Genomic DNA, 17879 nt, shown 5'->3' on the forward strand with positions numbered 1-17879 from the left:
AGACAAAATATCTTAGTAAGTTCCCTAGTAATATCTCTATACAAGTTTGTTTTATACAATGCTAATTTGAATCAAGAATTTCCACTGTTATGGGAAAATATTGGAAAACAAATATAAGATTATACATCTCTGCTAGAAGGGGAAAAATGTGCATTAGCTAGAAACCTAATTTTTGTCTATAGCTAAATATTGTATTAAAAATCTTTTATTTTCTATCTTAGAGCTTATCAAAAATGTGGAGCATGTTCATTTTTTCTATGTCTATCTAACATCATATTAACAAATGCTAACATTTCATAAATTATCAGCTACAGTAATGTTTTTGTTGTCTGTTACTATCATATTAATTTTAGTATTTTTTTGAACAAATCTCAGTTCGGTTTCCCAAAGCATCATATAAAGAAAGTTTAGGCCGGCGCCGCGGCTCACTAGGCTAATCCTCCGCCTAGCGGTGCCGGCACACCGGGTTCTAGTCCCGGTTGGGGCGCCGGATTCTGTCCCGGTTGCCCCTCTTCCAGGCCAGCTCTCTGCTGTGGCCAGGGAGTGCAGTGGAGGATGGCCCAGGTGCTTGGGCCCTGCACCCCATGGGAGACCAGGAAAAGCACCTGGCTCCTGGCTCCTGCCATCGGATCAGCGCGGTGCGCCGGCCGCAGCGCGCCGGCCGCGGCGGCCATTGGAGAGTGAACCAAAGGCAAAAGGAAGACCTTTCTCTCTGTCTCTCTCTCTCTCTCACTGTCCACTCTGCCTGTCAAAAAATTAAAAAAAAAAAAAAGAAAGTTTAAATATTTTTTGTCAAAAATCTTTCTCCTAGTGCATGGTTCTTTCTGAGAGTAGGTTTTTATTTCAAGTCAAGTGTTTGGAGTTGAGGCTTTAGAGAAGGAAGCCTCTTGGTGCCTGTCACTCCTTTGAATCCTGTTGTTATTGCTCTGGTCCCCTTTCCATCATGGAGCTGCTGCCTGGTGATGATTAGCATCTGTCTTTTTCAGTGTCTATCCTCAGGAAAGTCAGAAGCTTACTGATATCTTAGCAAACTAACACCAAGGTTCAAGATACAAGATTTGTATATACCAAAGAAAAATACCAATGCTTCCCTTTCCTAATTACACACCATTGCCTACAGACTACAGAAATATAAAGTCTCTGTGCATCCTTCCTGGATGTCATTAACTCAAGGCTTGTTCACTTTATATGGTGGAAGAACTGTTATATCGTCAGTCCCTTTTGATAATCACATGAGGCATTACTAACTAAACTATTGCATGTGTGTGCACACATATACATAAACACACTCTCACCCCATCTCAGTAAGGACAGGAGATCTTTCCTGAATCACTGTTGAGGCAATAGATACCTTATCCCTAATATTAAAATTATTCTGAGGAACACCTCCACCTATTGTCAGGGCTTTCTACTTTTCAGCTTTGGAAATTGCATTTTTTGCAATTTGCTAATATTTCTTTTTAATGTTTTAAATTTACATTTAATAATTGTACACATGTGTGGTGTGTAATGTGGTGTCTTGATCCATGTATACAGTGTAATTACCAGGTTTGTATAATTACAGAAAACAAAAAATCCTTCTTGGAGCTATTTTGAAATACATAATCCATTATTGGTAGGTGTGATCACCCTACTGTATGGCAGATCACCAGGATTTGTTTTTTCAAGCTGACTTTGTATACTTTGTCTTAAAATATTTGTACCTGTCATTTTCTTTCATATATAACCTTAATTAATATTGGTATTAAGATTATTTAGATCATAAAATAAATATGAAATTTTCCATCTTTCTAAGAAATGATCCATCCTTTAAAGTCTGAATTAATGAAAATTGTAAAGCCTTGTTATTAGATAATTTTAATGGCATTTAATTCCACTAATTCTGTAGTGACCCTATTAGATACTCACTATTAAACATTTTTAATAGTACATATTTCATTTATGTTCCAGTTTATTCCATGGTATTTGATGTGTTCCAGAGTTCTAAATACTAGGTATTAATCACAACATAGGTATTCTTTATAAACATTCAAATAGTTACCCTATCTACAAATATGAAAACACGATTAGTATTTAGTAAGGTAAAAGTTGGCCCCTTCTGATCTGTCACAGTCATCTTTCCCTTACTTGTGTTCCTTTCCTTGCCTTGCACTTTATATTCTGAAAACACTACATTTTAAGTAGAGGTCCTCATACAATGTGCTGGTTTTTTGCCCGTGAGAATGGTGACAGCTCAGCCCTTCATGCATAGTTGTTATGCAGGTGGACTCCGAAATTAGAGTACACATATGCTTTCAATAAAGATTACCTAAGCTCTTTTGTCCTTTAGCATCATCATCTGTAAAATGAAGGCACTGCTAAGACTCCATAGTGCTGTTGTGACTATTGAATGGGTCAGTTTATGCAGAACACCTTTGCACTTAGTTAAGTGTTCTGTATGGGTCAGCTGCATTTATTATTGTTACTTGATAAGTTGTTATTCCTCTGTGATCCAGCTTATGAATTTTGCCTTCAGAATTCAAATTTTTTTCCAGTGTGCTTCCCATCTTTATAGCAGAAAATGCAGGATTGACTTACTTGTCTTGTACTTTTATAGGGGATATACTTGCACATACCTAATGACTGGACCTCTCAACTTTATTCAGATGACTAGTCCCTGATCATAGGGTTTATCTTCTACCCTCTGATTTGCATGTATCTTAACAAAGTTTTCACTTTGCTCCTGCTTTTGCTGCTCAATTTTCATGATGTTATCAATACAGTGGATCATTGTGGCATTGTATGGAAAGTCCAGGCCACTTTAAAATAAATACAGTGTTTCTGAAGTTGACCTATCCCAGAGGTAGAACTGTATGTGGATATTGTTATCTATGCTCTGTGACTGTGATCTGTTTCTGATGAATTGTTTTAATTGAAATGTAAAAACTATTCTTTTTTCTAAAGCAGTGGTCTCACACAGTGAATCCATGATCTTATTAATCTGCTGTAGCAATAATATCACATCTGTCATTTAAACTGAAATCAGGGATATTCTTGAGTTGATCATTCAGTGGTTTATGATCCATCCTCCATGAATCTGCTGGTCTTAACCAGAGTCACACTGCTGAATTAAAAGGAGATATGGCAAAGATCACTACTATGTTTTCCACCCCACACAAATACACAATATCACGTTGTGCTTTATTTACTCTCTTGGCCAGATTTCCACATGTTTTCAGGTGGTCTTCCCAACTATTTTACCTATTACAGCTCTTACTTCACAGACCAAAGACCTATTACAGCTCTTCCTTCACAGACCAAAGACCCAATATGGGGGTTATTTCAACTGACAAATGCAAAAAAAAATTTTATTTATGAACTAGAAGAATGATCACTGGCTAGATCTGTGGTCTCAGTGGGTCCACTGTGAGCCAGATTTCAATCAGGCTTTTTTTTTTTTGCATTTTCTTTTTTATTCCTCACTCTTGTGTCTTTAGGTACAGTGTCAGTGAAGAACCCATTCCAACCATATTTGAAATGTCTGATTATTTCTTTTTGCCCAGTGCACAGTTTCCTGGTAAATCACTGTAGTTCCTTTTGGGGACAAGAGGGATTATTATAGTATTTACTTGCCAGGATGATGCAGGGTTGCTTCTTTAGGAACCCGGTCACCTCTTCATTCCACAGATTCTGGTTCGGAAATCAACTCCTGTCTGGGAACTGAGAAAAGTATTGTGACTTTTAATAGAGGTGACTCTCCTCTGCCCCCTAACTTTGTTCGTCTTCTCTGGACAATGTCCCCTATCAAAATCCTATCTGTTCTTTTTAAAGGCCCTATTGAAATCCCACTTTCTTCTGTAGTCTCATCCTTAGGACTTTAGCTGGCATCAGTCTTAAGTTCCATATATATGTAGTGGTTATATACTTCTATATGTATTTCAATTGATCTTCCACTTCTTCAGTACACTGAAATAGGAATGGTACCTCATTTACCATTTTATTGTTTAAAGTGCCTCACAAGGCCATGAAATTTATTGACTTAATTTTAATTGATTTGGCTTTTCTGCTGTATTTAGCCATTAAATAAAACATTGATGTGTGTATGTGTGTGTATGTGTCTTTGTGTCTGTATCTTGAATATTCATAGGTGTGTATACTAAAAGTAAAAAATATTTCTACATATTATAAGTGGAATCTTATAGAAACATGGAGTTTTAGACTAATTTTCATTCTTTTTGATAAATATTAAGGTTTCAGTTAATCAAATGCAAGATATTTATTATTTAAAATACTATTTCTTGCAGGTAGTTTGTGGTAAAAGCCTTTCTGTAAATGAAATGACTCTTCAAACTTTGAAAGAAGATGGCTACAAAGCTGTTTTCATTGGAATAGGTAAATAGCGTACTTTTAATTTTTTATTTGTAATTAAAAAATTCTTGACAATATCTATAAAAATGTGCCTTCATTCTCAAAGTGGAAGATGTATCTTAGCAGGCAATAACAGACAGAAATGGTTAACCAAATAAATGCATTTTGATTTTGTAACTAGTTGTGTTGCTTCACTTTAAATGTGCTTAAGCTTTGGCGTGATAGTCTTTTAGCTTCCCATTCTCTCCAAACCGTTATCACCAGTGAACATCTCTAAGAAGCGGGATATTTTCAGGTCATGCCATGGAAGATCAGAATCGGTCTAGATACTATGACTTTCATTTTATGACAATTCATTTGAATTGTTAATAAAAGATACTCCTTGGTATATTTCTTTACTCTTCAATTTTCAAAATTCCCTAAAGGCTTTTCATATTTTGTTGACTTTTAAAGATAGTCAGCAATAGTTCTGAAAGGCGCATGAACAGTCTATTGCTGCTGAGGCTTATATTGTGTACTAAGCTTCCTATGTTGCCTGAATATCTCAGAGATTGAGGTTTCTGAAATTTTTTTTCAAATAACGTTTATTGAGAAACCAAAGAAAACCAACAGTTGATCTTTGCCTCATCAAATTTCCAATCATTCTATTTCATTATTAATTGTTCTATGGACAGTTACACCATTAAGCCATGTTAACCCATTTTAAGTGTAACTTGTCTTTTAGCTTGTGTATCTCTTCTATAATTCATATTTTGAATACAAATTCTTAAATGATAAATCTACATAGAGATGAGAGCATTTACTGTCCCTTTAATTGGTCGTACACTAGGTTACATTTATTTTTATCATCATTATTGCTTCTATGCCTGCTAAACTTTTCTTATCAGAATGCTATGTATTATCTTATTAGATAATTAATACCTAGCCTAAGAACATCTTGTCACTCCCTTTAGATGAAAACTAAATAAATTTGAACTGTCTCCAAGCTCCTACATATATTGAACCTCCTTCCTTTCACAAACTTGTCAATGCAGTTGTCATTACTGTTTCTGTTATTTAATTACAATAGTAATTGTTATATCAAGAATATAACAATAGTAATTTTTTATCAAGAGTAAGTGGGAGAAAAGGTGTGATATTTCCCCTATTTTCCTTTTTTAGAGGTGCTACAACTGACTTATCCCAATGTTTTTATTAATAAATTAATGTAATTAAATAGGACAAGTATCTATAAAATATATTTCTACTAATGTATTTAGTGTTTGATCAATAAAATCCTGTTGTCCTTAAGAAACACATATGAAAAACTTAGTCAGCCATTAGCTTGGAAATAGTAGTGATGTTATGTGCTTAAAAGAAGACTTTCCATTGTTGGAATAACTTATGCTAATACAGTTGCATATATCTCTATGAACTTTATGTATGAGGAAACACTCTATTAAAAAAAGAACAGATAAGCTGTATACTTAAGTATCTCCAAATTAACTCTGTAAGAAAGAAATTATTGGAATACTTAAATGATTTATCCCTCTGATTCCAGCCATCAGAGATACCTTCCATTTGAAAGAATCAGTAATGTTTAAGCTGTTTTCTTTTACTTCATTCCATTAAGTCTCTTTATGTAAGTTATTTTATAATGCTATATCAATTCACAATACAGTAGTCTTCATTTGACTCTGTAGAGATATGAGTCCAACATTTAAATGCAGATCCCTATCATATTTATATTGCTGTACATTTGGGTGTGGTGATATGAAGAATGTGTTTCTACTTCAGAATTTTGTGTGAAATATATACAAAAAAGTTTTTTCTTGTCAACAAAAGAAAAGCTTCAGTCTGTAGAAAAGAAGTATCTAGGAAATATTTGACAATTTTGATTGTTGATTTGGGAATTTATGACCTATTACCAAATGTTCCTTGAATAGCCTCACATCCTTCCATGTTTTTGTTCATTAACTTTTCTTCTATAATGTAAGTAATCTTCGCTTTTCACTCATTTTATCTATCCTTTCTTGCTGCGTTTGGAGGGATAAGTTGCAGAATAGGACTTGTTTTTTTATTAGGTATGGATTTGGACCTTTTACAAAAAATAGAACCTGAAACAGTGTATGCATCTAATTCTCTCTCATGTAGCAATAGGAGCAGTACAAACCATCTTCAATACCTGCCTTTCATTTTTGGTCTGTCGTGGTCACTATTTCTGCCTATAGGAGTGGGGTCAAGGGAAGGTTTCTCCTTTCTTCTTAAGTTTATGATACATAAGTAGCACAGATCATGTCTGCTTTTACCTCATTGGCTATGAGGAGACTGTCTCATTGACGTACCTTAGCAGAAAGAATGCTGGAGAAAATAGCCTTTGGTTGTGTGAACGTATTCTCAGTTAACTTCTAGAACTGCAGAAAAAGAAGGATGGAATTAACTTCTAGAATTCCAGAGGGTAACAGATGTAGTTGGAGGAGGCAAAGGCCTCTCCCACAGGTATGTATCACCTTTGATATTTGACATATGAGATCCATAAATTACTTAACTTAGTAGTAAAGAAAGCATGCTTAGGACTTACTGCTTACATGTTGGTTACATAGATAGCATAATAAAAACAGAAGTACGTTTTCTTTCTGTACTTGGGTGTGTTATATTACGATCTCCTTCATTTAAAACTTACTATCTTATTCTATCTTTTCTAAAATAAAAATATTTTTATTTAATATGACAGTGAGGATAGCTCAGTAAATTGTATTCACCTAAATGTGTTCTCATATTTTCTCATTTTTAATATTGTCGCTACATTGCTGGGAAAACATCTTTCACTTTGAGACTTTTCCCTAACTAATGCTAACAGAGAACATTAAGGAAATTATCTCATTGAGTGTACATCATTGGGTCTTAATGAGTTAAATCTCTAACCATGGGTGGTTTAGTTCCCTTTCAGTTATAAGATAAACCCAATGTCTTTTTCAAAATTGAGGTGAATTGTCTTTGTGATAATTGGAATTTTTAAAAAACTCTTAAACGTTGGTACTTTTGCTGAATAAAGTCACCTGAATGGTGTGTTGCTATGAGTGTTCAGAAGTAGAATTAAAGCCACTACCTAAGGCTTTTTCAAAGTATTATGTAACTCTGTTTGGTTGGTCTTGAAATTAATGTGAAGAGTTACAACCATTGCTGCTTTTTTATTTTATAAACGTGAGCAAAAAAACAGAAAATACCAAAGTATGTTACATATGGTTAAGGTATTTTGTGAAAAAATGTTTTTCAGTTGTGGGTGTTTTTGATTTGTGTGCTTGTATGCTCATACTGCATTATATGAACAGTGTACTTTTAAAATGTCTTATAAGAGTCATTATCCATGGCTATTTATATCATAAGGACCCCAAGGTACTAATCATGTTTCTCCCATAATATGTCCAACACATGTCAATTGCAGCTGCAATGGAAATTAAATATGTATTACATCACTAGCATTTCAGGCAATTTCCTAAGATTTAGAAACACAAAATCAGAGTTCAGTTTCAAACTTTTATAGTGAATAAAAAAAGTCATAAAATATTCAGAGAACAACCGTATTGCACAATTTGAGAAGTAGGATGCAGTAGGGTGGGCTGAGTGTGGGTAAATTATTTTACATTCCTTGGATGATTGTATGCTAGAGCCATATTTAACAACCACTGTTGTAGATGGCTGAAGAGCTGGCGCCTCAGCCTTTGCTTCAAAGGAACCCATTTCCTTTTCTTACACTGGTTATTTATCTTCTGGTACTTTCTTACTCTGATCCTTGCAGAACATGGTGGAGCTGAAAAAGTTAAACAAGCATGAGTAGGAAAGAACCTCCACTAAGACATCCTCAGTTAACTGATAAAACTTTATATATTCTTCTGATGTGTTTTTTCTTGTGAAACTTTTTTATCTTAAAAACAAGGAGAGATAAAGGGCTGAGGAATCTGTTTTCACGTCATAATAGACACTACGGAGCAGTGACTGCAGGAGGAGATTGCAGAGATGGGGAGTCCCTGCTTCCCTGTATCTCTCCAGGAGATCTCTCCTGAATTCGCTTCTTGCTGTGACTACTCCATCCCTTTGTGATGCTGGACTACTGCTGTTGCCTCCTGTCCGGTCTCTTTGGCCACCATTAACCACACAACAGAAACCGTAATGTTGCCAAAATCAAATCTCATCTCATCACTCTCTCATTTAAACCCTTTGATAGCCCCTATTTCCTTCTGGATAAAGAAAATAAATATGGCTTTCAAGGCTCTTCAAAATTTCTCACAGCTTACCTCTCCATTTACTTTACTGATGTGTGTTTCAGCAATTCTGAGCTGTTTTCAATTTTACCTCATTTCTCTCTCTCCCTCCCTCCCTCCCCCTCCCCCCCCCTTTTGGTCATAGCCCTAGAAATATCAGTGTTTTTATATTCAGATTCTTAGCTCAGAGTCCTGCTTCTCTGATGCAGTTCTCTTTACGGGCCCATATACTAGGTTCCTGTTTCTTGTCTGATGTCCAGAACAGAATTTGTACAGTATTAATGGAATTTACTTCTTGCTTTTGCAATTCGTATGTTTGTTTTCATCAGAAGTTCCATCAGAATTTAAGCTCTTCGAGGCTGAAAATTCTGTCTGCTTTCTTCATTAGTAGATCCTAGCAAAGTGCAATCACATAGTAGGTACTTTTTAATTTTATTTTTAAATTATTTTAATACAACTGTTTCGACCATTTTCCAAAATAAATATATAGAATATTTTAAATTGTTGGTAATTTGGGATATTATAACAGACCAAATCCAGGGAGAAATATATTTTTCATTATTATAATGTTGGTGCTACTTTATTATTGTAATAAACAAGCAGGTATAGTGATGTTAATCGTGGTGATGGTGGTGATAGTAGTAATAGGTAAAATTATTTCATCTTCAGTAGTGTAATATATCACATTAACTTTTATTTTAATCTTTAATTAGTTTTTAACAGATTCAATGTGGTTTGTAGATACAATTCTAAAGTGATCCTTCAAGTGGGTATCATAAACACTTTTATAGATTTGAAATTAATTAAAGAAAACAGTAAATTAAATTAATTAAAGAAAACAGTAAATGCAAACCAAAACATGGAAAATGAGCTTTTTAGAGAAAGTAGGAAAAAGTTGACCATGCAAATACCCATACTTCCACTTATAAATCTCTTATACACACAGGGATAGAAAACCAACTTGGGGCTGATGACACCTACCTGTATAACACCATCCCATTTAAAATTCTTTTTTTCTTTTTTTTTAACTTTTATTTAATGAATATAAATTTCCAAAGTACAGCTTATGGATTACAATGGCTTCCCCCCCCATAAGAGTCTAAGAGTTTTCTACCACAACTCAGTACCCTTCCACATCTCAGAACTTGATGCAGAAATCATTACTTACATGCCTCTAGTACAGAATTTGTGTCCCTGTATTATATTTAGGAAAAACACTGTCTACTTTGTTATCAATCAAAAATAAAAAAATATGTTTTTAATGTTCTTATGGTTAAAATATGCAAAATACTTGGCACTTAGTAGGTCATCAATAAATGATATATCCCTCTCTGACTACACTGTCATCATTTCTTTTCTTTTTTTTGCTTTCAAACTTTTCTTTAATGAATATAAATTTCCAAAGTACAACTTATGGATTACAATGGCTTCCCCCCCTTAACGTCCCTCCCACCCGCAACCCTCCCCTTTCCCACTCCCTCTCCCCTTCCATTCACATCAAGATTCATTTTCAGTTCTCTTTATATACAGAAGATGAGTTTAGCATACATTAAGTAAAGATTTCAACCGTTTGCTCCCACACAGAAACATAAAGTGAAAAATACTGTTTGAGTACTAGTTATAGCATTAAATCTCAATGTACAGCACACTAAGGACAGAGATCCTACATGAGGAGTAAGTGCACAGTGACTCCTGTTGTTGACTTAACAAATTGACACTCTTGTTTATGGCATCAGTAATCACCCTAGGCTCTTGTCATGAGCTGCCAAGGCTATGGAAACCCCCTGAGTTCACTGACTCTGATCATTTTTAGACAAGGCCATGGTCAAAGTGGAAGTTCTCTCCTCCCTTCAGAGAAAGGTACCTCCTTCTTTGATGACCCATTCTTTCCACTGGGATCTCACTCGTGGAGATCTTTCATTTAGGTTTTTTTTTTTTTTTTTTTCCCCCAGAGTGTCTTGGCTTTCTATGCCTGAAATACTCTCATGGGCTTTTCAGCCAGATCCGCATGCCTTAAGGGCTGATTCTGAGGCCAGAGTGCTCTTTAGGACATCTGCCATTCTATGGGTCTGCTGTGTATCTCACTTCCCATGTTGGATCATTCTCTCCCTTTTTTCTTCTATCAGCTAGTATTTGCAGACACTATTCTTGTTTATGTGATCCCTTTGGTTCTTAGTCCTATCATTGTGATCAATTGTGAACAGAAATTGATCACTGGGACTAGTGAGATGGCATTGGTACATGCCACCTTGATAGGATTGAATTGGAATCCCCTGGTATGTTTCTAACTCTACTGTTTGAGGTAAGTCAGCTTGAGTATGTCCCGAATTGCACATCTCTTCCCTCTCTTATTCCCACTCTTATATTTAACAGCGATCATTTTTCAGTTAAATTTCAGCACTTAAGAATAATTGTGTATTGATTACAGTATTCAACCAAAAGTATTAAGTAGAACAAACAAAAAAAAAATACTAAGAGGGATAACATATCAAGTTGCTCATCAACAGTCAGGGTGAGGGCTGATCAAGTCACCGTTTCTCATAGTGTTCATTTCACTTTAACAGGTTTCCTTTTTGGTGCTCAGTGAGTTGTCACCTATCAAGGAGAACAAGTGGTATTTGTCCCTTTGGGATTGGCTTATTACACTCAGCATAATGTTTTCCAAATTCCTAACAGGGATCACTTTTCAGTTAAAATTTAAAATTCTTGGCCGGCGCCGCGGCTCACTAGGCTAATCTTCCGCCTAGCGGCGCCGGCACACCGGGTTCTAGTCCCGGTCGGGGCGCCGGATTCTGTCCCGGTTGCCCCTCTTCCAGGCCAGCCCTCTGCTGTGGCCCGGGAGTGCAGTGGAGGATGGCCCAGGTGCTTGGGCCCTGCACCCCATGGGAGACCAGGAAAAGCACCTGGCTCCTGGCTCCTGCCATCGGATCGGTGCGGTGCGCCGGCCGCAGCGCGCCGGCCGCGGCGGCCATTGGAGGGTGAACCAACGGCAAAAAGGAAGACCTTTCTCTCTGTCTCTCTCTCTCACTGTCCACTCTGCCTGTCAAAAAATAAAAAAAAAAAAAAAAAAAAAAAAAATTTAAAATTCTTGAACAAAGTGACCTTGTACTCTGTAAGAATTGGACTTTAGATTTCGTCTCAGTTTCTATGTTGTTACCAAGAGCTGATTTTTTTTTCAGTTATCGTCAGAGAAGATTATTTTCTAAATGTGAAGTTTCCCAAACATTATAACAGCAAATACTACAATTAAGAAAATCAATTGAGATTGTGAAATTAAACTTGCTACAATGTGGCCTTTAGTTAAATCTCTTGTGCTTTTTATTTCTTTTCTTCTTCTTCTTTTTTTTATTTGACAGGTAGAGTTATAGACAGTTAGAGAGAGAGAGATAGAAGGAAAGGTCTTCCTTCCGTTTGTTCACTCCCCAAATGGCCACTGCAGCCGGTGCTGTGCCGATCCTAAACCAGGAGCGAGGTGCTTCCTCCTGGTCTCCCATGCAGGTGCAGGGCCCAAGCACTTGGGCCATCTTCCACTGCCCTCCCGGGCCACAGCAGAGAGCTGGACTGGAAGAGGAGCAACCAGGACAAGGATCCGGCGCCCATATGTGATGCAGGCACCTCAGGCGGAGGATTAACCAAGTGAGCCATGGCGCCGGCCCCATCTTGTGCTTTTTAAATGTAGAATTCTTCTCCATAAAAGTTATTCTAAGTAGCTACTTAATCAGGAATTTATAAATTGTACATAATCATGTATATTTTTATTTATTTAGAAGAAAATGCAATAAATTTTAGACTGCCACCTTCTATACCCAAATAAAAACTGTCATTGTTTCATCAGTATTCACAATTATGAAAAGATTTTTTAAAAAATTAACTAGACTTAATTGTAAGCAAAAAAAGTCATGAATATTTTGCCAATCCACTTTTTAAAAAAATTTATAATATTGTTTAATTTAGTGTCACTTGTAAGTGCTCCTGTATAATTGTGAGATGGCTCCTAAGAATTCAGAAATGAGAGAAATAGAATTCCAGCTGTGAGTTAATTAAATCATCACTTAATGAGTTCAAGCAAAACTCTAGAAGGAGATAAAATAGATGTAGGGCAATTATTCTTTGATTATATTAAGATATGTGTAGGAAGTGCACATTAATCTATGGAAACAAATAGTAGGTGCTGGTCACCTGTAGCAGTACAGAAGACAAAAGAAGGAAAAAGTAAAGCATCTGAGGAAATATTGACAGTGTCTCTTTCAAGGTGTCTAAGTCAGTAGACTTGGAGTTCTTTGAGCCGATGTCATGAGATACTTGGGTAAGTCCATTTTATAAAGCTCTAGATTTCCTTGTTCTGATGCTAGCTCAAAAAGCTGGCATCAGTTCCCAAATAGTGTGACTATGGGGCAATGTCAGTTATGCCAGTCAGAGCAATACTGGTCCTATGATAGGTGTCTTTGTTCTGCATTCTGCTTCTCCTAGGAACATGCTGCTCTAATAAATGCCTCCAATATTGCTAGTAGCTGCTCACTGCATTCAGATCGTCAAATTGTCTTAGCACCATGCTCCTAAGACTAAAATAACTGAAGCACCTCTTTAAACTTAATTCTTCTACCTTATAAACCTTTCCCACCATTAAATATTTAGCCAGTCTTCAGATGACATACTTTGCATATTTAAACCTTGGCTCATATTCTTTCCTTTACTGAGGAAATCTTTAAATCTGTCTCCCATACTAAAGTGAATGCTTCTTATAATATTTGTCTCAAATGCCGCTCTCTTCATGAGACCCAAATATCCTTTCAGGTGACTTTATTCTCTCTTCTTATATAATGAGGTGTTTTGTATATGTTGTATAGGAATGGGGATAATTTTCCTTTTGTTATTTTGAGTTTATATACCCCCCTGTACCTCACACAAGAACAGTATATTAGAAATAAGTGGTAGTGAAAATTCACATTTTATCTTTCTGTTGTACAGTTTCAGCATATTTCTTGACACATGAGACAACCTGAAGGTTTTTGAAACAAATAATTAGATGAATAATAAGGAAAAGGAAAAAAAAATGGAAGAGGTTAATAATAATATAATGACTACTTGAGATCATTTAGACTTTTAAGATTCATGGATCTTTCCAGGCATCCTTTTTATCTTTTTTTTTTTTTTTTGCAAAATTCAAAATCATGTTCTTGTTTGTTGGTTCTGATTAATCACTCAAAGGTATTCTTAAATCATTCTTACAGTTTGGCCTTATCAGCACATCAAGCCTTACTGTGTCCAGAATATTAAATTATTATCTTTGAGTATTTTTCCTAATTTTTAAATGTAGTTTTATTTGATTGATAATGTTTAATAAGCATTTTATGATGAAAATAGTGACTAGGAAATTCTTTTCAAAATTGTGTGGTTTTCTACTGGCTATGACCTTAAAATATTGTTGATGATTAATAAATATCTACTGAATTATTTAATTAATTAAAATATACCTATTTCAAGGTCACTGTCATCACAAATAAGAGTGTTAATTGTTAAATCAACAGGAGTCACTGTGCACTTACTCCTCATGTTGGACATCTGTCCTTAATGAGGTATGCTATGAGAATTAATGGTGAAACTGTTTTCAAACAGTACTTTATTCTTTGTGTTTCTGTGTGGGTGCAAACAGTGGAAATCTCTACTTAGTATAGAGTTGGTCTTCTGTATATAAAGTGAATTAAAAACAAATTTTAATGAAAAATGGAGTGGCAGAGGGAGTAAGAGGTGGGATGGGAGTGGGGGTGGGAGGGCAGGAGTGGGGGGAAGAAACACTGTATTCCTAAATGCTGTACACTGTACACATGAAATTTGTATTCATTAAATAAAAACCTTTATATATATATACACATACACACATACATATATACCCATTTCATTCATAGTTAGTTAAAAGGAGGTAATTTATTCAGCAAAAAAAAAAAAACCTTTATATATATATACACATACACACATACATATATACCCATTTCATTCATAGTTAGTTAAAAGGAGGTAATTTATTCAGCAAAAAGATTATTTTTAAATATACAATAGCCCATTTTCTTGTTATTTAACAATAGCCCTTTTTTAAAAAAATATTTTTACTTATTTGAGAGGTAGAATTATTGACAGAGAGAGGAAGAGACAGAGAAAGGTCTTCCATTCACTGGTTCACTCCTCAAATGACTACAACGGCCGGAGCTGATCTGATGCCATGAGCAAGGATCCTCCTCTGGGTCTTCCATGCTAGTGCAGGGGCCCAAGCACTTGGGCCATCTTCTACTGCTTTCCTAGGCCAAAACAGAGAGCTTAGCGGGAAGAAGAGCAGCCAGAACATGAACCAGTGCCCATATGGGGTGCCATTGCCACAGGCAGAGGCTTATCCTACTATGCCACAGTGTCGGCCCCTTAACAATAGCTTTTATAAGAAAATATAAACTGGATTTTTAAGTATCAAACATATTTATTTTCTTTGAATTTCTTTGAATGGAGACATGGAGGAATTTCTATTATATTTCTGTTTATACATTTTATAGGATAAAGATACCATTCACTTTTGGTAGTTCCCCAAATTAAAGATGGAAAAATTCTGTTTGATCTTTTCATTGTTCAAGCACTAGTTTTCTTTTAGGAGTTTCCCCTGGTTTAACTGACTCTTAAAAAACTGTTGATAAGAGAATCGGAAAATTATTTAACTAAGCATAATGGTTTCTTTGAACTGCTGCTTATGACTGCCTGTTATAATTTTTATGATAGAATATTGTCATTTGAGCATGGAATGGGATATTATTGAATAGATACTCTTAGAATTGGCTTAGACTGCCTCAGCTGACATAAAAATACCACAGACTGAGAGATTTTAACAACATTTCCTTTTCACAGTTGAGAAGGATGGAGTCATTGATCAAGGTGCCATCATGATTGGGAAAGACCTTCCTGCCTTGTAGAAGGCCACCTTCTCCACAGATATGTGCACAGCTTTTCGTTGGTTCACATGCATGGAGAGCAAAGAACTCTTGTTTCTTTCCCTCTTCTTATGAGGGCACTAATTCAGTCATCGGGATTCCATTCTCATGATTTCACCTAAATGAAATTATCTCCCAAAAGCCAAATCTCCAGATCACTTTGGGGGTGATGAATTTTAAGGAGTTATAATATTCCAGCATGATTTTCTTTTAAATGTAACAATTACATTATAGGTTTGCATTATACTCTGGCAGCATATTGATACTGAAGGGTTAATTTTAGGATAGTTAACAAAATTAGGAGTCACTTGTGATAGCAAATATTGTCATAGAAGAGTTAAGTAGCACCATAATATACAATTCCCCTACCCTAATTGAGTGAAGTTGTATGTGGAGTAAGTGAGGATTAAATTAAATGCACATATCCATTTGTATAATATACAATGATTTTCAGTTAGAGCTTAGCAATATACAACTAGGTAGTTATTTTTACACAATCACATGGTTGTGCTTATCCCTTTATGAATCACTGCTATGTAAAATATGTTAAAATAAGGAGAGGTTAGTAAGAAAGGCATGAAAAATGATATGTACCTGGGAGAGATTGATGCAAGTTGGAAGAAAACCTATGCTTTATGTTTCATTTTAGGAGTAGTCTTCTATAGGTATGGAAATATGAAACTTAACAGGATGATTTATCTAATATTTTTTACTTATATCCGGTTTATACAGGTTCCACTAACCATGTTTGGTTAGCAGGATTAGATACAAATGGACTAACATTCTTTGAGTTGAAATGCTTAAAGTATGTGTGCTATGAAGCAATACCATCTCTAGACTTCATCAAACCATTGTGTTTTTTAAAAACAGGTCTGTCTTAGAAGCAATATGATTTAAACATAAATCGTTTTTACTCTAGATTTTGCCTGTGAATTGTTTAAGGCAGGACCAGCACAATCATGTTCTCACCCAAATAGAACCTATGTTGGTTCTATTACTATTGTTAATTAATATTACTTACAAATATTAGGAATTAATATATAGAAAACTAGTACTATAATACCGATTAATTTATAATATAAACTCAACAAACCATTTACAGTACAATATTGGGGTCAGGGGTGGTGGTACTGGCGGGTTAGCTACCATTGGGACGCCTGTATCTCATACCTGAGTGCTGGTTCCAGTCCTGGGTTGTCTACTTCCCATCCAGCTTTCTACTGATGTTCCTCAGAGGCAGCAGATAATGGCTTGAGTGCTTGGACCCCAGTCACCCATGACAGAGACCCAGATGGAGTTCTAGGTTCCTGGCTTTAGCCTGCCACAGCCATGGCCATTGTGGCCATTTGGAGAGTGAACCAGCAGTTAATAGTACAGTCAGTCAGTCTGTCTGTCTGTCTCTCTCTCTCTCATATGCTTTGCCTTTCAAATATATATATATATATATACACACATATATATATATACACACACATATATATGTATAAATAATTTTAATTGTATTAAAGTTTTGACTTATTCACTTTCTTATCTCCAAGTAAGTGAGTATATCTATGTATATAATCTTCTGATTAACCATGCAATGCCACCTGGTGTGCAGATGGGAAGAATGCTACACATCAAAGGCACTGTTCACACCCAGCCCCATCATACACAAACTTACACGGCAGAAAGCTAACAGCTGTTCATTTTGCTTGTGTTACTGAGATAAATTTTGCATCTAACTCTTAATTCATAAGTTAAGTTTGGAGAACAAGATATTCATATTTGTGTTACTCAAAGACTATGATAATATGCCCAATTTGTGGGGAAAAGTCATATTCAATTCATAATTTCTTCCTTGATCTTTAATCTATTTCATATATCTGTTCTTTTTAAAATTCACATAGTAGTTTTGTTTGTTAAGCCCTTATGTGTAATTGTGTGTTTCGCTGATAAATTTTTCAATGCTATGATATTATCCTTTAAAACTGGCTGCTATTCAGTATATTTCGGCTAAATTCTCTTTTCTTGGAAAGAAAATAGCCTTTTTTTTCTCTTTTATAAGGACTATACCTTATTCAGCTCCCCCCCCTTTTTTTTGGAAAAAAATTTATTTATTTAAGAGTTTGAGTTACAGACAGTGAAAGGGAAAGACAGAGAGAAAGGTCTTCCGTCTACTGATTCATTCCTCAAATGGCCGCAATGGCCAAAGCTGAGCTGATCCAAAGCCAGGAGCCAGGAGCTTCTTCCAGTCTCCTACACAGGTGCAGGGGCCCAAGGATTTGAGCCATCTTCTACTGCTTTCCCAGGTCATAGCAAATATCTGGATTGGCAGAGGAGC

At 35.7% G+C, this 17879-nt stretch overlaps 1 protein-coding gene across 4 annotated transcripts in view; it reads left to right on the forward strand.

The window, feature by feature from the left end:
• Nucleotides 1-17879, forward strand: part of DPYD (dihydropyrimidine dehydrogenase) — a 962084-nt gene that overhangs the window by 291478 nt on the left and 652727 nt on the right. For all 4 annotated transcript variants that reach the window (XM_008264835.4, XM_070078001.1, XM_051857462.2 and 1 more), the window contains exon 8: nt 4284-4371. In XM_008264835.4, the coding sequence (XP_008263057.2) occupies nt 4284-4371 (88 nt within the window). The remainder of the gene's footprint in view (nt 1-4283; nt 4372-17879) is intronic.

Source organism: Oryctolagus cuniculus, chromosome 7 (genome assembly GCF_964237555.1).
Source record: "Oryctolagus cuniculus chromosome 7, mOryCun1.1, whole genome shotgun sequence".
Classification (NCBI taxonomy): Eukaryota; Metazoa; Chordata; class Mammalia; order Lagomorpha; family Leporidae; genus Oryctolagus; species Oryctolagus cuniculus.